Source organism: Helobdella robusta (assembly GCF_000326865.2).
Source record: "Helobdella robusta unplaced genomic scaffold HELROscaffold_67, whole genome shotgun sequence".
Taxonomy (NCBI): Eukaryota; Metazoa; Annelida; class Clitellata; order Rhynchobdellida; family Glossiphoniidae; genus Helobdella; species Helobdella robusta.
The window spans coordinates 428,132-445,798 of NW_008705379.1; the positions used below are offsets into that span (position 1 = coordinate 428,132).

A 17,667-nucleotide genomic window follows, 5' to 3' on the forward strand; every position below is an offset into this window, starting at 1 on the left:
TATTTTAGAATTCACGTTGTTTAGATGGAATAGTTCAAAAACCATTATAATAAAAACCATTATATATTAAATAAGGTTTCAATTGAAACAACCTTGCGCTCCTTGACTGCCCGGAGGACCTGGAAGTCCAGAATTACCATCTTGTCCTCTTAATCCAGAGTCACCAACTGACCCTTTGAAACCTGAAACCCCAATTGGACCGGTATCACCCCGATTGCCAGGAACACCAACTTGTCCATTTGTTCCAGAGGATCCTGTATCACCACGATCACCTTTATTTCCAGGAAGCCCAACAATTCCTGGTTGACCTGGTATACCAATAAACCCTGGATCACCAGATGCTCCCGTATTTCCAGGTGCACCTTGCAGTCCTGTAAAATATGATTGGGACTAGAAATTTAATATTGTTGAGTAAACTAAAATTTAATTAAACCTGAATTTCCTGGATTTCCCGGGTTTCCTCTGGGTCCAGGATCTCCTCTAGAACCAACAACACCGTTTGATCCAACTTGTCCAGGTTGTCCAGGCATCCCAAGAGCTCCTGGTGAACCTGGATATCCAGGGTTTCCAGTCAATCCTTTAGGACCAATATTTCCCTGTAAACCAGATGAACCAGTATCGCCCGTTGCCCCATTAGTTCCAGGCAGACCTTCAATTAAATGTATACAAAATAATTTTTGTAATCAGATTGGATAAATCTTCCTTAGCGGTAAATATCACAGCTGAACTGGAAACAAACTACCAGCTTAATTCACTATATCAGCGCCATTTTCCAAAAAATCGAACCATAGCAATACATAACAATCAAATTAAAAGAACAGATGAAATAAATGAAAATTATTTACCTGTGGCACCAACTGCTCCGACAAAACCAGGTAACCCAGGAACTCCTTGAGCTCCAGCTTGTGGATTTGGTGCTGGATCACCTGTATCTCCAGGCGACCCTTGTGCACCTAACAGTCCTGGAGAGCCAGGTACGCCATTAATCCCTGGTAACCCCACTGCACCGTTTAAACCATTGCTACCTAAAGTAGTTTTTTAAATTAAAAAGGTCTTTAAAAAAATACATTCTATTTAGAAACAATTGATTAATAAAGTTGAAAAGCTTGTACAAAAAACCATTTTATTTAAAAAAAATTAATATTGTTACAGACGTGAGATAGAGATAAAAACTAACAGTTAGAAATGGTTATTCATGCATTGAAGAATGAACTGCTTGTAAATTAATTAGAAGGTTGTAAAATATTTAGGTTGAAAATTCATCAATCTTTATGGGGCACATTTACAAGCAGATCGGTAGCTATATAAAGAACGAAGAAGCGAGAAGAAAAAAAAAGAAAGAGGAAGAAGACGGAACACAGGGAACTGGAAGTGAGATTCGATGCGAAATCGTAAATGTGATTTACGTAGTTATTTGAATAATTCAACACACTCAATTCAAGACTGATCGAGAAAGTAGAAAATAACAACAACCACGTCATCCATCCTCTACAACCACCAATTAAAACTACAACACACAAACTTCGTCAGCGCAAACATAACTATCAAGTCGCCACCCAATCTACATATCAGCAAAAGGTTTACATCACAAAACACCTTAAACATATTAACACTCAATAAAACTTTATCATTCACACAACTAGTTTTTATTTAATAAAACTTTATCATTCACACAACTAGTTTTTATTTTATTTATCGACCACCTCATTGTTATTGTGCTGAATTCTAACGATTTTAACGATTGAATAAACGAGTAATTGATAAAGTTCATCTCAAATGAGTCTGTTCAGGGGTCAGGAATCCACGTAGAGAGAAATAACCATACCCTACAAGTTCAAGGGTCGGTTATAACAATATGTACAGTTGTAATCTTATAAGTTTTATAAACTTTAAGATAGAGACATGATAGAACTAGTTAATGAGATAATTTGAAAAATTTTGAAAATTATTATTGACAAAAATAAAAAACAACTTCTACTTTAAAATACTTGGAGATATAAAATTGTTATTTACCAGTTTGCCCAGTACCACCAGTGAAACCCTGACTTCCTGGTGATCCAGCCAAGCCAGTATCTCCAGTGGATCCTTTGTTTCCCATTGCTCCTGGATTACCAGGTAAACCATTTAATCCTGGAGAGCCCGTATCACCAGAAAATCCTAACAAACCTGGCAAACCAGTAGAACCAGGTGCTCCAGCAAAACCTGTAGAGCCTTGGATGCCTGGATTACCCTGTGATCCAGTTGGACCTTGCAATCCCTGTGGACCAGGGTTACCTGTTGAACCCGTTGAACCAGGCACACCCGTAGAACCACTTGCACCTCTGCTTCCTTGAGAACCAGTCGATCCTGTTGAACCTGGGTCCCCTCTAGCACCAGACAAACCTGGAGATCCAGATAAGCCTTTTATCCCTTGATCCCCTTTAAATCCCGGTAAACCAGTGGCTCCTAGTTATTATTCAAATATTAAATGTCCAATCAAAACATTTAGAAATAAAATTAATAATGTGGTTGTAAATTTGAACAGTCTTATTATCTAAAAACCAGGAAGTGTAACCTGTGGAACCAGTTGAACCAGTGTTCCCAGTTAAACCAGCATCTCCAATAGAACCTGGACTACCTGGAACTCCATCTGCTCCGGCATTACCAGCAGGACCAGTGTCTCCTCGACCACCTGGTAAACCTGTCAAACCTGCATCACCTTTCTGACCATTGCCACCAGCTGCACCTTGAAGTCCGATTGGACCGGTTGCACCAGTTGGTCCAATTGAACCAGGATTGCCAGGCAAGCCTGGATTCCCAGATTGACCTGGAATTCCCGAATCACCAGTCGCTCCTTTTGATCCAAAATTGCCATCTGGTCCCGTTTGTCCAGGAAATCCATCAGGACCTTTTAAACCTTTCAACCCAAGTTCACCTGTGCTTCCTATCGAGCCAGCAACACCTTGAAGACCAGGATCTCCCTGACGACCTGGAGATCCTGGATCACCAACTGGACCTTTCAAGCCAGGCAAACCATTTGGACCTGCTAGTCCAGGTTGTCCATTCTGACCAGGTATTCCTTGCAGACCAGTAAAACCTAATGAAATATGTTCACAAATCATTTAACCATGCAAAATGTATTCTACTTATAAACCGTTGTAAATTTGGTAAATTGTAAAAATTGTAGTACTAAGAAGAAACTTTATGTTTAAGAACTATTAAATTTAATTATCTATAAAAAATAAATTATTAAACAATATATTTATAAGGTTATATTTTGCTAGTTTAAATCTATATTTAACATTAAACAACAAAATACAATTCAATTTGAACAATGTGATGTGAAAAAAAGCTAGAAATACAAAATAATACCTTGAATGCCGGGTTGTCCATTAATTCCTGGTGGTCCTGATATACCCTCAACTCCTGAAGTTCCAATAGGACCTTTTACTCCTGCTTGGCCAATTGAACCTGGGTTCCCAGGAAGACCAATTAAACCAGTGTCACCAGTTGACCCTGTAAAGCCTTGCAGCCCATTAGCGCCATTGGAACCAGTGAATCCAGGTTCACCCCTCACTCCAGGAAAACCAGGTTGCCCTGCTTGACCCACAGCTCCAGGTTGGCCAGATGCTCCTGTTGACCCAGATAAGCCTTGCTGACCTGAATTTAGTGTGGTTAAATTTATATAATGATGTTCGCAATATCTTTTTAAATATATAATAGATTTCACCTGTTGATCCTTGTAAGCCTGTTGAGCCTGTGTTTCCCATAAAACCAGTATTCCCAGTATCTCCCCTATCTCCAGGTAAACCAATTGATCCTTGAAGACCTCGATTACCTGGAGAACCTGGTGATCCAGGAAATCCGATTGGACCAGGTGAACCAGCAAGCCCCGGTAATCCCATTAAACCAAGTGATCCTGGTGATCCGGTTGCACCAGTGTTACCAGTGAATCCTTAACAGAAGAAGTTTTTGTATTATCAACATAATTATCTACGCAAAAATAACAAACCTTGAGGTCCAGCTTGGCCACTTGACCCAGTATTTCCTTGATCACCTTTTGTACCAGGAGGTCCTGAAGTCCCAGATAATCCTTGTGGTCCAGGAGATCCTGGTTGTCCATTTTGGCCTGGATTTCCTATTAAGCCTAAGTTTCCAGGGCTACCTGATGAGCCAGTATCACCTGGTAGACCTTTATCGCCAGGTTGACCATCCAATCCTGGCATTCCAACTTGACCCTTATCACCTTTTACTCCCTTTTGACCAACTGTTCCAGGAGAGCCTGGTGGGCCAGGTAAACCAGTAGATCCTTGATTTCCAGTATTTCCCTGTTCACCTTTAGAGCCTGGGAGCCCAGATAATCCACTATCACCAACTATGCCCCTAGGTCCTAAACTGCCAGGTAGTCCTGGTAGTCCTGGTTGACCATTAATACCAGGAAAGCCTGTAGCACCTGCACATTAACAAGAAATACTTTTTTAAAAAGACCACAAAAGGATTTCAAAACAGGAAAGCCAAAATCAATTATTATAGAGCGTGAGCGGGCAAACTTTTTTCATTTAAATAACGACAGCAGCGATACTCATCACCTGCAGTAGCGTTAGTAATATGTATTTTTTCGAACGAAAATATGAATTACGTAAAACTTTCGCAGGCAACAAAAATTACTTAGAAACATAACAAGAGTAAATTTAATTTAAATTTTGAATTATTAAAAACAAAATTTAATATGATAACTTCAATATATGATAATTAAAATGTAAATTCTTTAAACAATGAAACAAAATGAAAATAAAAATTTTGAACAAAAACTCATAGACACACACATGCACATACAAATATATACAATACACACTATCATATGCATTCACAATAAGATAAATTTCAAACAGCTCATCAACTGAAGCCCCAAAATTAATGAAATTATACCAGGTGATCCAGAAGAACCAGCAATGCCCGGAAATCCAGATGATCCTCTTGAACCAACAACGCCGGTTGCGCCTGTAGATCCAGGATCACCAGGTAGTCCAGAGGCACCTATAGATCCTGGTAGACCAGGGGCACCTGTTTGACCAGCAATTCCAGTACTGCCTCTTAAACCAGCAACACCATTCACACCAATTTTTCCAGGTAAGCCTGGCTGACCTAAAGGACCTTGTGCACCATTTTGCCCTGGCAATCCCGGTGGACCCAAAAGCCCAGGAAGTCCAATAGGGCCTACAAAAAATATTGAGTTCAAAAGTAATAAAAAAGAGGACATTTAAAATGTATTATTGATTACATAAAAATTATAATTACCTGCAACACCAGGCAAACCAGAACTTCCAGGTAATCCACTTTCTCCTTGATTTCCAGAAAACCCTTTAGCACCTTGCGCACCTGGAATTCCTGGATTTCCATTCACTCCTTGAGATCCAGTGCGGCCAGTATCTCCTGTATCTCCGGGTAAACCTTGTGAACCAACAGATCCTGGAAAGCCTACATCACCAGCAGCACCTAAAATTCCTGGTTGACCTGTAGCTCCAGGTAATCCAGAAGGACCTCGAATACCTTGTTGACCTTATCAAATACATATTTTTAATATAATATTAATAAGTTATTTGTAAAACAAAACTAATTTAACTAAAATTTAACCAATTGAGCCAGTTCTTCCATTTAAACCAGGTGGTCCAACAGGTCCAATAACACCAGGTTGTCCTTTTGGACCTGTATTACCAGTGGAACCTGTGATGCCAGTAAACCCTTGACTCCCTGAAAGTCCACGAGAGCCAACTGAACCAATAGCTCCTGGCAAACCAGAAGCGCCTGGATTGCCTAGGCTCCCAGGAACACCAGGGCTGCCATTTAGTCCCGGACTGCCACTAGGTCCCGGTGAACCTAAAATTGGATAATTTGTTATGAGTAAAATGGTGAAATACATAAATTTGTGCTAACATGTTACCTGACGGTCCAGGAGATCCTGAAAATCCTGTATCACCTGGTGCTCCAGGCAAACCAGGATCACCTCTTGATCCCGCTAATCCAGACATTCCAGTTGCACCTTGAACACCTGACAATCCATTTGAACCAGGCTGACCTGGAATACCAGAAGGACCTGGAAGACCAATGGGACCTTGTAATCCAGTTTGTCCTGTGGCTCCTGTCCTGCCTTGTTGACCTCTGACTCCAGAATTACCAGGCATTCCATCAAACCCTTTAAAAATTGATAAAAAAAAATACATGTAACAAACATTCTTATTCCAAAAATGTAACTAAAACTATATAAATACATCATTAGCATGTCTTATTAAAATTTCATCAAATTTAAATAAAAAATTAAACATGCCCTGCTGTCCTGGAGTACCAGTAGATCCTGTGTTGCCTACTTCCCCTCTTATTCCAGGTAATCCCGGTGATCCAGTTGATCCAGTTGGTCCATTGAGACCAGGCAATCCCGGTTGACCGTTACCACCAGGAAGTCCTGATGGACCTTGAATTCCAACATCTCCTGTAGAACCTTTGGGACCCACATCTCCCATCACACCAGATTGGCCTGGACTGCCAGAAGATCCTTGTGGACCAATTAGTCCAATGTCACCAGGCGACCCTTTCTGTCCAGTTGCACCATAACTACCTGGACTGCCCATAGGACCTGGAGAACCGGGACTGCCCTGTAAGCCGTTTGGACCAACATACCCAGAAAAACCTATCATCAAAATTTAGCATTATTAAATCAGTTTCCGGACTAAAAATATAAATACAGAAGTACCTTGAACTCCAGTTGGACCAGTATCACCTTGAGTTCCTTTCAATCCAATTGAACCAGTAGGACCCGGTGAACCAGGTAAACCAATGCTACCAAATTGCCCCATATTGCCAGTATCACCAGGTGGGCCTTTATTTCCAGTTGATCCAGTATCTCCAAGCGAACCAGGCAGTCCATTTATTCCAGGCAAACCAGGTTGACCCACAGTACCACTATTTCCAATAGCACCTAAAAAATTGAATAATAAAATTAAACAAAATAAATTGTTTCAATTATCATAGATTGATGAACACATAAATGAATTGAGAATGCATTAATTATCTATGAAAAAATTTACACAATTTTAGCATAATTCAAATAAAAAGTTATGCTTGCATGAACAGAAAACTACAACTTCTAATTATTTCTGTAAATTTTAAATAAAATATGAAAAAATGATAAATGCAAAGTGTTAAAGATATTTATATAGCTATTTGAAAACAATTTTACTATTTTAAATTATAAAATAGTAAAATTGTTTAAATTTTTCCTTTTTTAATGCAAAAATTTTTATCCAACTAATAAATACAAATTTATTGATGACATGAATGAGAGTTGAATGTCACAGGGAAGATTCAATAATAAAAAATTAACGACTTGGTCACAAGCACTTCAGACTGTGACAACTGTTTCAAATATTTAAATAACAATTAATGTGACTTACCATTTTGTCCAGGAGAACCAATGATCCCAGACAATCCAGTGGAACCAGTAGAACCTCGAAGACCAAGGCTTCCAGTAAAACCAGGTTCACCACGGGGACCAGGTAAGCCAACATTACCGACCTGCCCAGGTTGTCCAGAAATTCCAGTATCTCCTATTCCACCTGCTGGCCCAGGTAATCCAGATAATCCATTTGATCCGGGTTGTCCATTATATCCAGTGTCACCTCTTGAACCAGGAATTCCAGGTGAGCCTGTAAAACCAATGCTACCTGGTGAACCTGATAAACCTGGATTGCCTGTGAAACCATTATCGCCAACAACTCCAGGATTTCCAATAACACCAGCAGCTCCTATAAATGATCAAACAACTTTTGCTTTTTATGATAATTTTGAAAAGAGCAAAAAACAATACAAACCTGGATTTCCCGGTAAACCATTTTGCCCTGTAATTCCAGGTGATCCTTTAGAACCTATTGGGCCTATTGACCCAGGCAATCCAGGTGTACCTGGAGAACCTGAACTACCAACTGCACCTTGATTTCCTTTTATTCCAGGTTGGCCAGGTAAACCATTATTTCCAGGATTTCCCACAGATCCAGAAATTCCTTTAGATCCAGTAGCACCAGTAGCACCAGTAAATCCTTGATAAATCAATAAATAGATTAACACTAACTGAAACCAGGAAACGCTGAAATGCGGCAATGAATAACCTGTTTGTCCTTGCTGCCCACTATCTCCTAAAGCCCCTTTTGGACCAAGATCACCTGGTTCACCAATTCTTCCAGTAGCACCAACAGGACCTGGAAATCCTGTTGCACCAATTGAACCTTGTCTTCCTGGATTTCCTGTGTGCCCTGTATCACCTCGGTCACCTTGCATGCCAGGAGGGCCTTGCAATCCAGAAAGTCCAGTTGAACCTGAATCACCTGTTCTACCTTGAAATCCTTGAAGACCAGCACTGCCTGTATCTCCAAATACTCCAGGTAAACCAGGATTTCCCAAAGACCCCTGCAATCCAGTCTCACCTTTTGGGCCTTGAAGACCTGGTAAACCTTGCTGACCTTTTCATTTATAATAACGAATTTTTGTTGATGAAAAACTTAATTAAAAATTTTTATCAATAATAAAAAACATAAACATACCAGTAGATCCAGTGGGTCCTGTGCTTCCGACTGCCCCAGGTGCACCTCGGGGACCTGAAGATCCTGGCAAACCTTGATTTCCAGGTGAACCAGGTGCTCCATTGAAACCAGTATCTCCATTTTCACCTCGACTACCAACTGTACCAGGAAACCCCTGAGATCCTGAGACTCCAACTAGTCCAATGTCTCCAGTAGCTCCTACTTGGCCATTTAATCCTGTTGCGCCTGCAAAAGTATATTAAAATTAATTTAAAGTTAATTAAATCAAAGATAATTTTATATAATTACAACATATGTCATTATTTAATGATAAAACAAATTTTCAAATGGCATCATGAAAAGTTTTTAGCTGGTTAGCATGTGTGATTTATCTCAGATATGAGTGTCCTGGAATGAGTCATTTTTCATTTTTGAGTCATTCATTTCAGTTTTTAGTATACTATAAAATTAAATTAAATAGCAGTTTTTCGCAATTTTTTAAAGCTTTCAACTTTTTTTTATTTAACTATAACAGTCAGCAACGTATGAACACTTAAAATTATCATCAGAGCTAGATGCTAGATAGGCGCTGTTTTGTTTGTTTCCTGGTTTTTCATAAAATACTTTAAAAAAGAAAAAGAAAATAAAACTTTATACTTTAATACAGTTAAAGAAAAAGGAAATAAAAAATGTTAAAACCAACCTAATCCCAGAGTCGCGTTTAAATTTTTATAAATAAAAATTTAAATCTTTACATTCAACGTGCTAGAACTTCAATAAATAAAACCAAACACGCGAGTTTCAAAAATGTTCGCGCTTATAAAAGTGAATTTTGATAACAAAAATTGATGGTTACTCTTATATATATTAAGAATGATATACGTCAGTTGAATTTTTTGTTACTAATGTTGTTATCAAAATGACGCTATGAAATGATTCTTCAAAAATTGAAAACTTTATAAAATGGTAGTTTTAGTTTGATTGAAAAAAAAATGGAAATGAAATGTTTTCTTAAGAAATAAAATCTACAATTTAAAAATATTTTAATAAAAAAATGTTTTACCTGTACTTCCAGGGTTTCCAAGACCACCCGAATTGCCAGTTGATCCAGTTGCTCCAGTGAATCCCGTGTTTCCGCGAAAACCAGATTGTCCTGGTAATCCAGATTGGCCAGGTGAACCAGGAAAACCCGTATTTCCAGCCATACCTACGTTCCCAGGAGGTCCTTGCAATCCACTGGAACCAGTAGGACCCAACAACCCAATAGCACCTGGAAAACCTGGCTGTCCATTAGGACCTGGTAGTCCTGGATTACCAGGGAGTCCAGGAGAACCATTTAGACCACGTGAACCGGCTGGCCCTGAAGGACCACTGTTACCTGGTTGCCCTATTGATCCTGGTTGGCCTATTAAACCTGTATTTATAAAATGCAATAAAACGTTTTTTTCACCGATTGATGTTCTTGTTATAAACAAGTTTCTCTATATTTTAGGGTCATTTCTATAGTAATTGAGGTAATATCCAATTAACGTTCAAGCCAAGGTCTTTTTATTAAAATATGAAAGCATTTAAATTAGCATTAAAGTGTTACGTTGGATAAAACGACAGATTCGTGATGACAATTTTTACCAGAATAGAATAGGCACCAGCCAGCAAAATCTTTACGAAACAGAGACACAGCAAAGGGGTTGGCTTAGGGACTGAAGCCGCTACAGTAGACATTTTTGTTTGGTTTAATGTTAAACTTAATAAATTTTTATAAAAGTTTTATGAATTTTTGTTCCAAATTGGAGCAAACTCTCACAAAACAGCAATGTTTTGACAAAGTTGAATAAAAAATACATACAACAGGAAAATCGTGAAAAAGTGGCTTAAACAAATCTTAGTCTCCTGCACAGAAATTTTCTGAATAGATACGTTACTCGTACGGATAAACAATGGAAGGACAGACTAGCTGATAAGAAAGAATAAATCAAGAGCGCCGAAAAAGTGGAAAATCGAAAGATAAATGGAAAAACGGCTAAAGGTACATTGATCATTAAAACATTGTTTTCTGAAAACAAACGGAATAAAATTATTATTATTATCATTTTAATGTACCTGGCACACCAGACATTCCAGTATCTCCAGCAGAACCGGGTAAACCAGTTCTTCCAGCGTCTCCAGGTGAACCAGGTCGACCGTTGTTGCCAACAGATCCAACAAATCCGACTTCTCCAGGATTTCCTTTAGGACCAGGTTGTCCCTGACTACCAGGATTTCCAGCAATTCCAGGTAGTCCAGGTTGGCCGTTAGGTCCAGGAACTCCGTTTGAGCCTCTCTGTCCTGAAATAGTTAATTATATTATTGTCCTATGCGATACTTACATTAAAATTCATAAAATAATGAAGGTTATTAAATACGAAAACAAAGTATTACATATTGTTAGCAGCATGTCAATGCAAGTGCACGTCAAAACAGTTGTACGTGAATTTTTCGTTTAGCTGCGTAAAATGAGAATTGACAAAAAATTGCTGAACAATTTGAAGGATACATTACAACTTTTGGTTCAGACGCTCATTCATTCAAGATTAAGGTACTGCAACTCTCGTTACATTCTGGCAAATATGCAATTACTTCTTTAAAGCTATTCCAACATGAATTAATCATTAAAATACTTAAGAGAAACAGACTTAGATTGGTCAAAAATTTTGTATTTCTTTAAATTGAGTTTACGCTTTTGAGATGATGAGAAATGTACATTACAAATATTCAATAATAATAAGATTATTATTGTTACCAGATGAGCCAATTAAACCAGGAACTCCACTTGATCCTGTCGAACCAGTAGCTCCAGTAAAGCCAGTTTCACCTTGCAAACCGATCACGCCTGAATTTCCTGCAGGCCCTTGATCTCCATTTATTCCTTGGATTCCAGGTTGTCCAGTATTACCTCGTGGCCCAGTGTCACCAGTAAAACCTGATGACCCAGTTTGACCTTTTAGTCCAGTGGCTCCTGTTGAACCGGTGGATCCGGGAATTCCTATGCTTCCGGTGTTCCCTCGGTTTCCAAAAACCCCAACAACTCCAGGAAATCCAATTGGTCCGGTTGCTCCTATGGGACCAGTCACTCCTGTTTGACCCGTAGCACCTGTCGATCCAGTGAAACCAGAAGGTCCTGAAACATTTACAAAAATTTGTAAAGTAATTTTAGAAAAAAATAGGCAGCTGAATCAATTTGTTAATTACCTAAATCTCCCGTTTGACCAGGTGGGCCCAAAATTCCAGTAGGTCCAACAGGTCCAATGTTACCACTACCTCCAGTATCTCCCGTATCGCCTGGAGGTCCAGGAGGCCCAGGTTCAGATTGTGCATCTGCTCCAGGTAATCCTACTGCACCAACAGGGCCTGTTGCGCCTACTTGACCTTTATTTCCAACTACTCCTTGAAATCCTTGTGGACCTTGCCTACCAGTATCTCCTACTGGACCAGTTTGACCGTTAATACCCGGTTGACCGGGATTTCCTTGAAAACCAGTAAAACCAGTTTCACCTGTATTCCCCAAAACTCCAGGGTTTCCTTTAAGTCCTGGTGATCCTTGCGCACCTAAAGATTATTTTATAAAAATTTAGATTAGAAGTAGAGCCTTATTCTAGATTTTCAGCCATCCACATGCAAATAAAAATTATAAAAATATAATAAAATGTTTGCAACAAATTTTCAATTGAAATTCAAACAGCTACATAAAACGCTAGCCGTAATTTTGTAGCAAGCAATATAAGGCCAGCCAAATTATTAACAACCTATAAAAAAATGAAATAATAATAGTAGTTCAGGGTAGTAAATTTCAGGTGAACTCTCTTCAGTTGCTGTGCAGTAGATTGAATTAAAAACGAGGTGTATAATATGATGTAACTATAGAGAAAACATAATATAATTGGTGTTGGATAGTTACACGATGTATCAAAATGTGTGTACGCTGGTTAATACAAAATATATGTGTCATTGTCGATTATATCTAATCAAGTCAAAATTTGTAATGAGACTTTAGTTTTTATTTTTTTTACTGAATGATCATTTGATCGCACCTTAAATTAATTAAATAACTTACTTATAATCTTTTATTCAACAGACCTGAAAACCCAGGAGGTCCTTGAATTCCGATAAAACCTGTATCACCAATGCCACCTTTAGATCCAGAAACACCTTGTAATCCAGGAGCTCCATTGTTTCCAGGTTGTCCTAATGATCCCGATGAACCAATGTTACCAGCTACACCGGGTTGTCCAGTCGCACCTACTTGTCCAGGCTGCCCATTTGCACCTGCAACTCCAGTAATTCCAGTAAAACCAGTGTTTCCAGTTGCGCCTGGTGTGCCAGACAAACCCTGATTTCCTTGGACACCAGGCAACCCGTTAGGACCATAGAGACCAGTTGAACCAGGTGATCCTTGAAATATTTATAAAATTTTATTTAAATATTTTTTCATAAACCAAAAAATTAAAAGAATTCACAACCAACATAATTTTGTTTTTTCTATATGTGCGTAAAAAGTTAACCTGGCGATCCTGAACTTCCAGTAAAACCTCTGTTCCCTCTGGGACCCTGTGAGCCTGGAAGACCAATCGATCCAGGTGAGCCCATTGTTCCTGAATCTCCTGCAATTCCTTGATCTCCTTTTGAACCTTCTAATCCAGTATTACCTGTAAACCCAGTAGCGCCTGTGTTACCGGGAAATCCAGAAATTCCATTTACTCCAGTTGGGCCTTGTAATCCAGTTGAGCCTAAAAATTTTAATATATTAAAAGCCTTTTTTTTTTGTGATTTATAAATTTGCAACAAACCTGTAAAACCAATTGGCCCTTCTAATCCTTGAGTTCCAGGTGATCCAAGAAAACCCTTGGGACCTTGTGGGCCAGTCTGTCCCGGTTGGCCTGGTAACCCCACATTTCCAATAACCCCGGAAGGTCCTGTAGCTCCCGTATCTCCCTGACTTCCTTTATTACCTTGATTGCCTAACAAGCCATTAGCACCTGCTGATCCAGTAGCTCCAGAAGGTCCTAAATTTCCTAAAAGTCCTGGTACTCCGTTTAGACCTGGCTGGCCAGAAAATCCAATACCTCCCATAAAACCGGTATTGCCCTGCAAACCTGTTGAACCGGTGGAACCAGTTGCTCCAGTAAAACCGGAGGAACCTTAGAAATTATATAAAATGTAAGCAAATATGTATAAACTATAAATTTTACTATTTTTTGCAAACCTAGGTTGCCAACTATCCCAGTTGAACCAGTATTTCCAGTATAACCAGTAGGACCTGGCTGGCCAAAATTTCCCAAAGGCCCAGGTAGGCCAGGTTGGCCTGGAAAGCCACTGTCTCCTTGAACACCTTTATTGCCTGTTGTACCTGGTAGTCCAGATGAACCAGGTTGACCAGAGACTCCCGGAATGCCAGTCGGCCCAGATGCACCTGGAGCCCCTTGAACACCAGATAAACCTACATTTCCAGGCAAACCTGGTTGACCAGGTGTTCCAACGTTTCCTGGCAAACCTATTAATCCAGTAGGCCCAAACAAACCTCTGTTTCCAGTATCACCGGGCTCCCCTTTTTGACCTTGAGGTCCTTGCAACCCTAGTAGATAGGAAAAACTTAATTATTTTTTGATAAACATTTTTAAATGCTACTGAAAATTTTGTTAAATTATTGAATAAGCAAACCCATATCTCCAGGCAAGCCCAAAGGCCCAGGTAAACCGGTATCTCCGGGTAATCCAGGTTGACCAGAATATCCAATAGATCCAGTTGGTCCAGCAGGACCTAAAACACCTGGACTTCCATTCACACCTTGAAAACCTTGAAGTCCAGGACTACCAGGTGGTCCAGGATTTCCCGTTGACCCTTTAAATCCTGTGGAACCAATTGAACCTTGGTTACCTGGAACGCCTAAAACACCTTTAAAACCAACCATGCCCGGAAAACCGGTGGGCCCAAGTGAACCTAATGGTCCTGTGGCACCTGGTGAGCCACTAGGTCCAGGATTGCCCGCATTTCCGGGTAAACCGGTTAATCCCATTGTTCCGGTATCTCCAGTGTTTCCTGGAACTCCGGAAAGGCCAATAGATCCAGGCAAACCAGCTTTTCCAGTACTTCCTGAATTTCCTATTAATAATAAAAAAATCTTTATATATTTCTAATACAAAACTGAATTACTAAAATGAAAAATTAAACTATTTTAAATGTGAAGACCTTTTCCTCCTATAATTCCTGGTTGACCAGGAGAACCAGTATCTCCTCTACTTCCAGGAGCTCCATTAGGACCTTGAGGACCTACTGGACCAGGCAAACCTATGTTTCCAGGTGAGCCAGATAATCCAGAAGAACCCTGAAGACCAGGCAACCCTGAATTACCCGTGTTACCAGGTGACCCTTGCCTACCTGGATTTCCTGTTGTTCCTGATAATCCGGACGACCCTGGTGAGCCAGTGTTTCCAGGAAACCCTAAAAGTAAATTAAACAAATTTTATTATTCCATTTATATTATAGTTATATTATAGTTATAGTTGCTCCAATAATTTTCTTCGTGAAAATCTACAAGAAACAATTTTAAGATGCAATAATCATTTGAAAAAACGCTTAATTAAGATGTCAATATTCAAATGAAAAAATATATACATTCAAAATAATTGTGGAGCCCAAATCATGCAAATTTTGTTTAAATGTCATAAATAATTTAACAAAAATGTTATTATCGTTACTTTGACAAAATTAACAAATACAAACAATACTCTAAAATTTGTTACCTGAGGGTCCTTGAAGTCCCGGTTGACCAGTAGCACCACTTGAGCCACTATCTCCAGTAAATCCTTTGAATCCAGAAAATCCTGGTAATCCTTGAATTCCAGGATTTCCTGTTGCTCCAGTGTATCCAGTATCACCTTGTTTGCCAGTTAAACCCAATGGACCAGGTGGGCCACTTGAACCCTGGTTACCGACAAATCCTGTAGAACCAGAATCACCTTTTATTCCTGACGGCCCTGGCAGTCCAGGTATACCAGAAATACCGGGACTACCCGGTGAACCGGGAAATCCGGGAAAACCAGTCGATCCTGTATAACCTGGAGGTCCATTGACTCCCGCTGAACCTGTATTTCCTTGTGGTCCTTTAAATTTAAGATGCATATTTTTATTCCATTTAAATTCATTTGCCAAAAAATTATTTACCTATAGCTCCAGGCTGCCCCGTAGGGCCTATCGGTCCAATGCTACCGTTTAAACCAGTTGAACCTGTTTGACCAGTAGATCCAGGAGGTCCGGCATTTCCAGCAAGTCCTGGAGCCCCCGGATATCCAACCAATCCAACATTTCCAGGTGTTCCTGGAGAACCAATACCTCCAGGTAATCCATTGAATCCAGGTGATCCAGCTGGTCCAGAACTTCCCAATGAACCGGACAGACCAGGTAACCCTTAAAATTTTAAAAATTGAATTGTAAAACAAACTTTTATTTTTATTGAAGTAATTTCAATGTGAAAAATTTAACCTGTGTTTCCTGTATTTCCTGGCAATCCTATCGGACCGAAATTTCCTTGTAAACCAGGAAATCCTGTATTTCCAGTAGCACCTGTATAACCAGTAGACCCAACGCCACCTTGCAGGCCAACTGGACCAAGAGGTCCATTTTGACCGTTAGCTCCTGGAAAACCTGGGTCTCCTACATGAAAATATCATGATAAAAATCTATTATTGGGCAAAGTAGTAGTTGAAAGTTTACAAAAATAATAATTTTTATCAATTTTGAATGTTTACAAATACTAAACGACTTAAAATGCAAACAAGAGACGGTTCGTAAACGCATAAAACAAATTGAAATATGTATTTTGTGACATTGTTTTTCATTATTGGTGGTAATATAAAACTTCAATACAACCTTTTTCTCCATTACGCCCAATAGGTCCAATATTTCCGGGTGAGCCAATAGGACCAGTTAGTCCGGTAGCGCCCGTATTTGCAGGAGGCCCTGGAAGACCAGGAAGGCCAGGATTACCAGATAATCCTGGAGATCCTTGAGCACCTGTTGCTCCCATTGGTCCTGGAAATCCTGATGTCCCTTGCGGACCAGCAGCACCCGCATTTCCTTTATTACCCTGTAAACCAATAGGTCCAGTTTGACCTGGTAACCCAATATAACCTTGTGTACCTTGTGGTCCTGGCAAACCTGGATTACCCGGGTAGCCTGTACCTCCTGTTGAACCCGGGGAACCAATATTACCTGAAAAACCTTGGGGTCCTCTATATCCTGTTGAACCAGTAAATCCCTGTACACCCGGATTGCCGGGAAGCCCAGGTTGTCCCGTCAAACCAGGTTGTCCTGGATATCCATCATAGCCAGGTGATCCATTTTGACCCGGTTGACCTGGTGGACCCTGTGGACCAGAAAATCCAGTGTCACCCATCAAACCAGGCTGTCCTGCAGGCCCTTGTGCTCCATTTTGGCCAGGATTTCCCACTTGTCCAGCTGGTCCAGGTGGCCCCGCCTGACCTTAAACCAAAATAATATTTTTAAAATAAGAATAAAAATACGATATACTCGTAAATGGTTAACCTGCAGTTCCTGGAGGACCTGGTTGTCCAGAAAGTCCTTGATAACCTGAAAAGCCAGTTGCACCAGCTAATCCTGTAGCTCCGTTAGCACCTGGTGCTCCAACAAATCCTGAAGAGCCAGGTAATCCAGTTGCGCCAGGCTTACCTGGATTGCCTGATATGTCCCATTTTAGCAAAAACTTACGTAAATTTTTCACGCCAAAAATATTATTTGAAAAATCGTACTCAATATGAAAATAATAAGCGAACTAAATTAAAATTTGATATTTACATTAAAACTTACCTTGTATGGCTTTGTTAATACAAATGGCAGTTGTCAGGTCGTGCAGTTTCTGAGCCAGCTGAGAATAACTTGTTACCTTCAATTTATCAACTTCTTCAGGGTTTGTAACTAGTTCCTTCATTATTATCAGACCGATATCGTTCACGGGATTTGGGTTATTGGAGACCAGCACTCCATGTATCTCAATACCGAGATTTTTTAAGAAATTGCTTTGAATGATTGTTTCAGTTGGGTAGTCAGACTGGCCATCTGATATTAA

At 39.7% G+C, this 17,667-nt stretch overlaps 4 protein-coding genes across 4 annotated transcripts; 2 read left to right on the forward strand and 2 right to left on the reverse strand.

Moving 5' to 3' along the window:
- Positions 1-2,111: 2,111 nt before the first annotated feature.
- Positions 2,112-7,966, forward strand: HELRODRAFT_88988 (hypothetical protein; the record flags this gene model as incomplete). Its single annotated transcript, XM_009030298.1, has 2 exons — positions 2,112-2,232; positions 7,467-7,966. Coding segments are annotated over 2 exons (621 nt in total), but the record flags the coding sequence as incomplete, so codon positions are not given.
- A 1,695-nt stretch (positions 7,967-9,661) lies between these two features.
- Positions 9,662-14,134, reverse strand: HELRODRAFT_137073 (hypothetical protein; the record flags this gene model as incomplete). Its single annotated transcript, XM_009030346.1, has 2 exons — positions 9,662-9,774; positions 13,834-14,134. Coding segments are annotated over 2 exons (414 nt in total), but the record flags the coding sequence as incomplete, so codon positions are not given.
- A 279-nt stretch (positions 14,135-14,413) lies between these two features.
- Positions 14,414-14,719, forward strand: HELRODRAFT_88805 (hypothetical protein; the record flags this gene model as incomplete). Its single annotated transcript, XM_009030286.1, has 1 exon — positions 14,414-14,719. A coding segment is annotated over one exon (306 nt), but the record flags the coding sequence as incomplete, so codon positions are not given.
- Positions 14,720-16,419: 1,700 nt separating this feature from the next.
- On the reverse strand, positions 16,420-17,049 carry HELRODRAFT_88834 (hypothetical protein; the record flags this gene model as incomplete). Its single annotated transcript, XM_009030288.1, has 1 exon — positions 16,420-17,049. A coding segment is annotated over one exon (630 nt), but the record flags the coding sequence as incomplete, so codon positions are not given.
- Between the last annotated feature and the right edge of the window lie 618 nt (positions 17,050-17,667).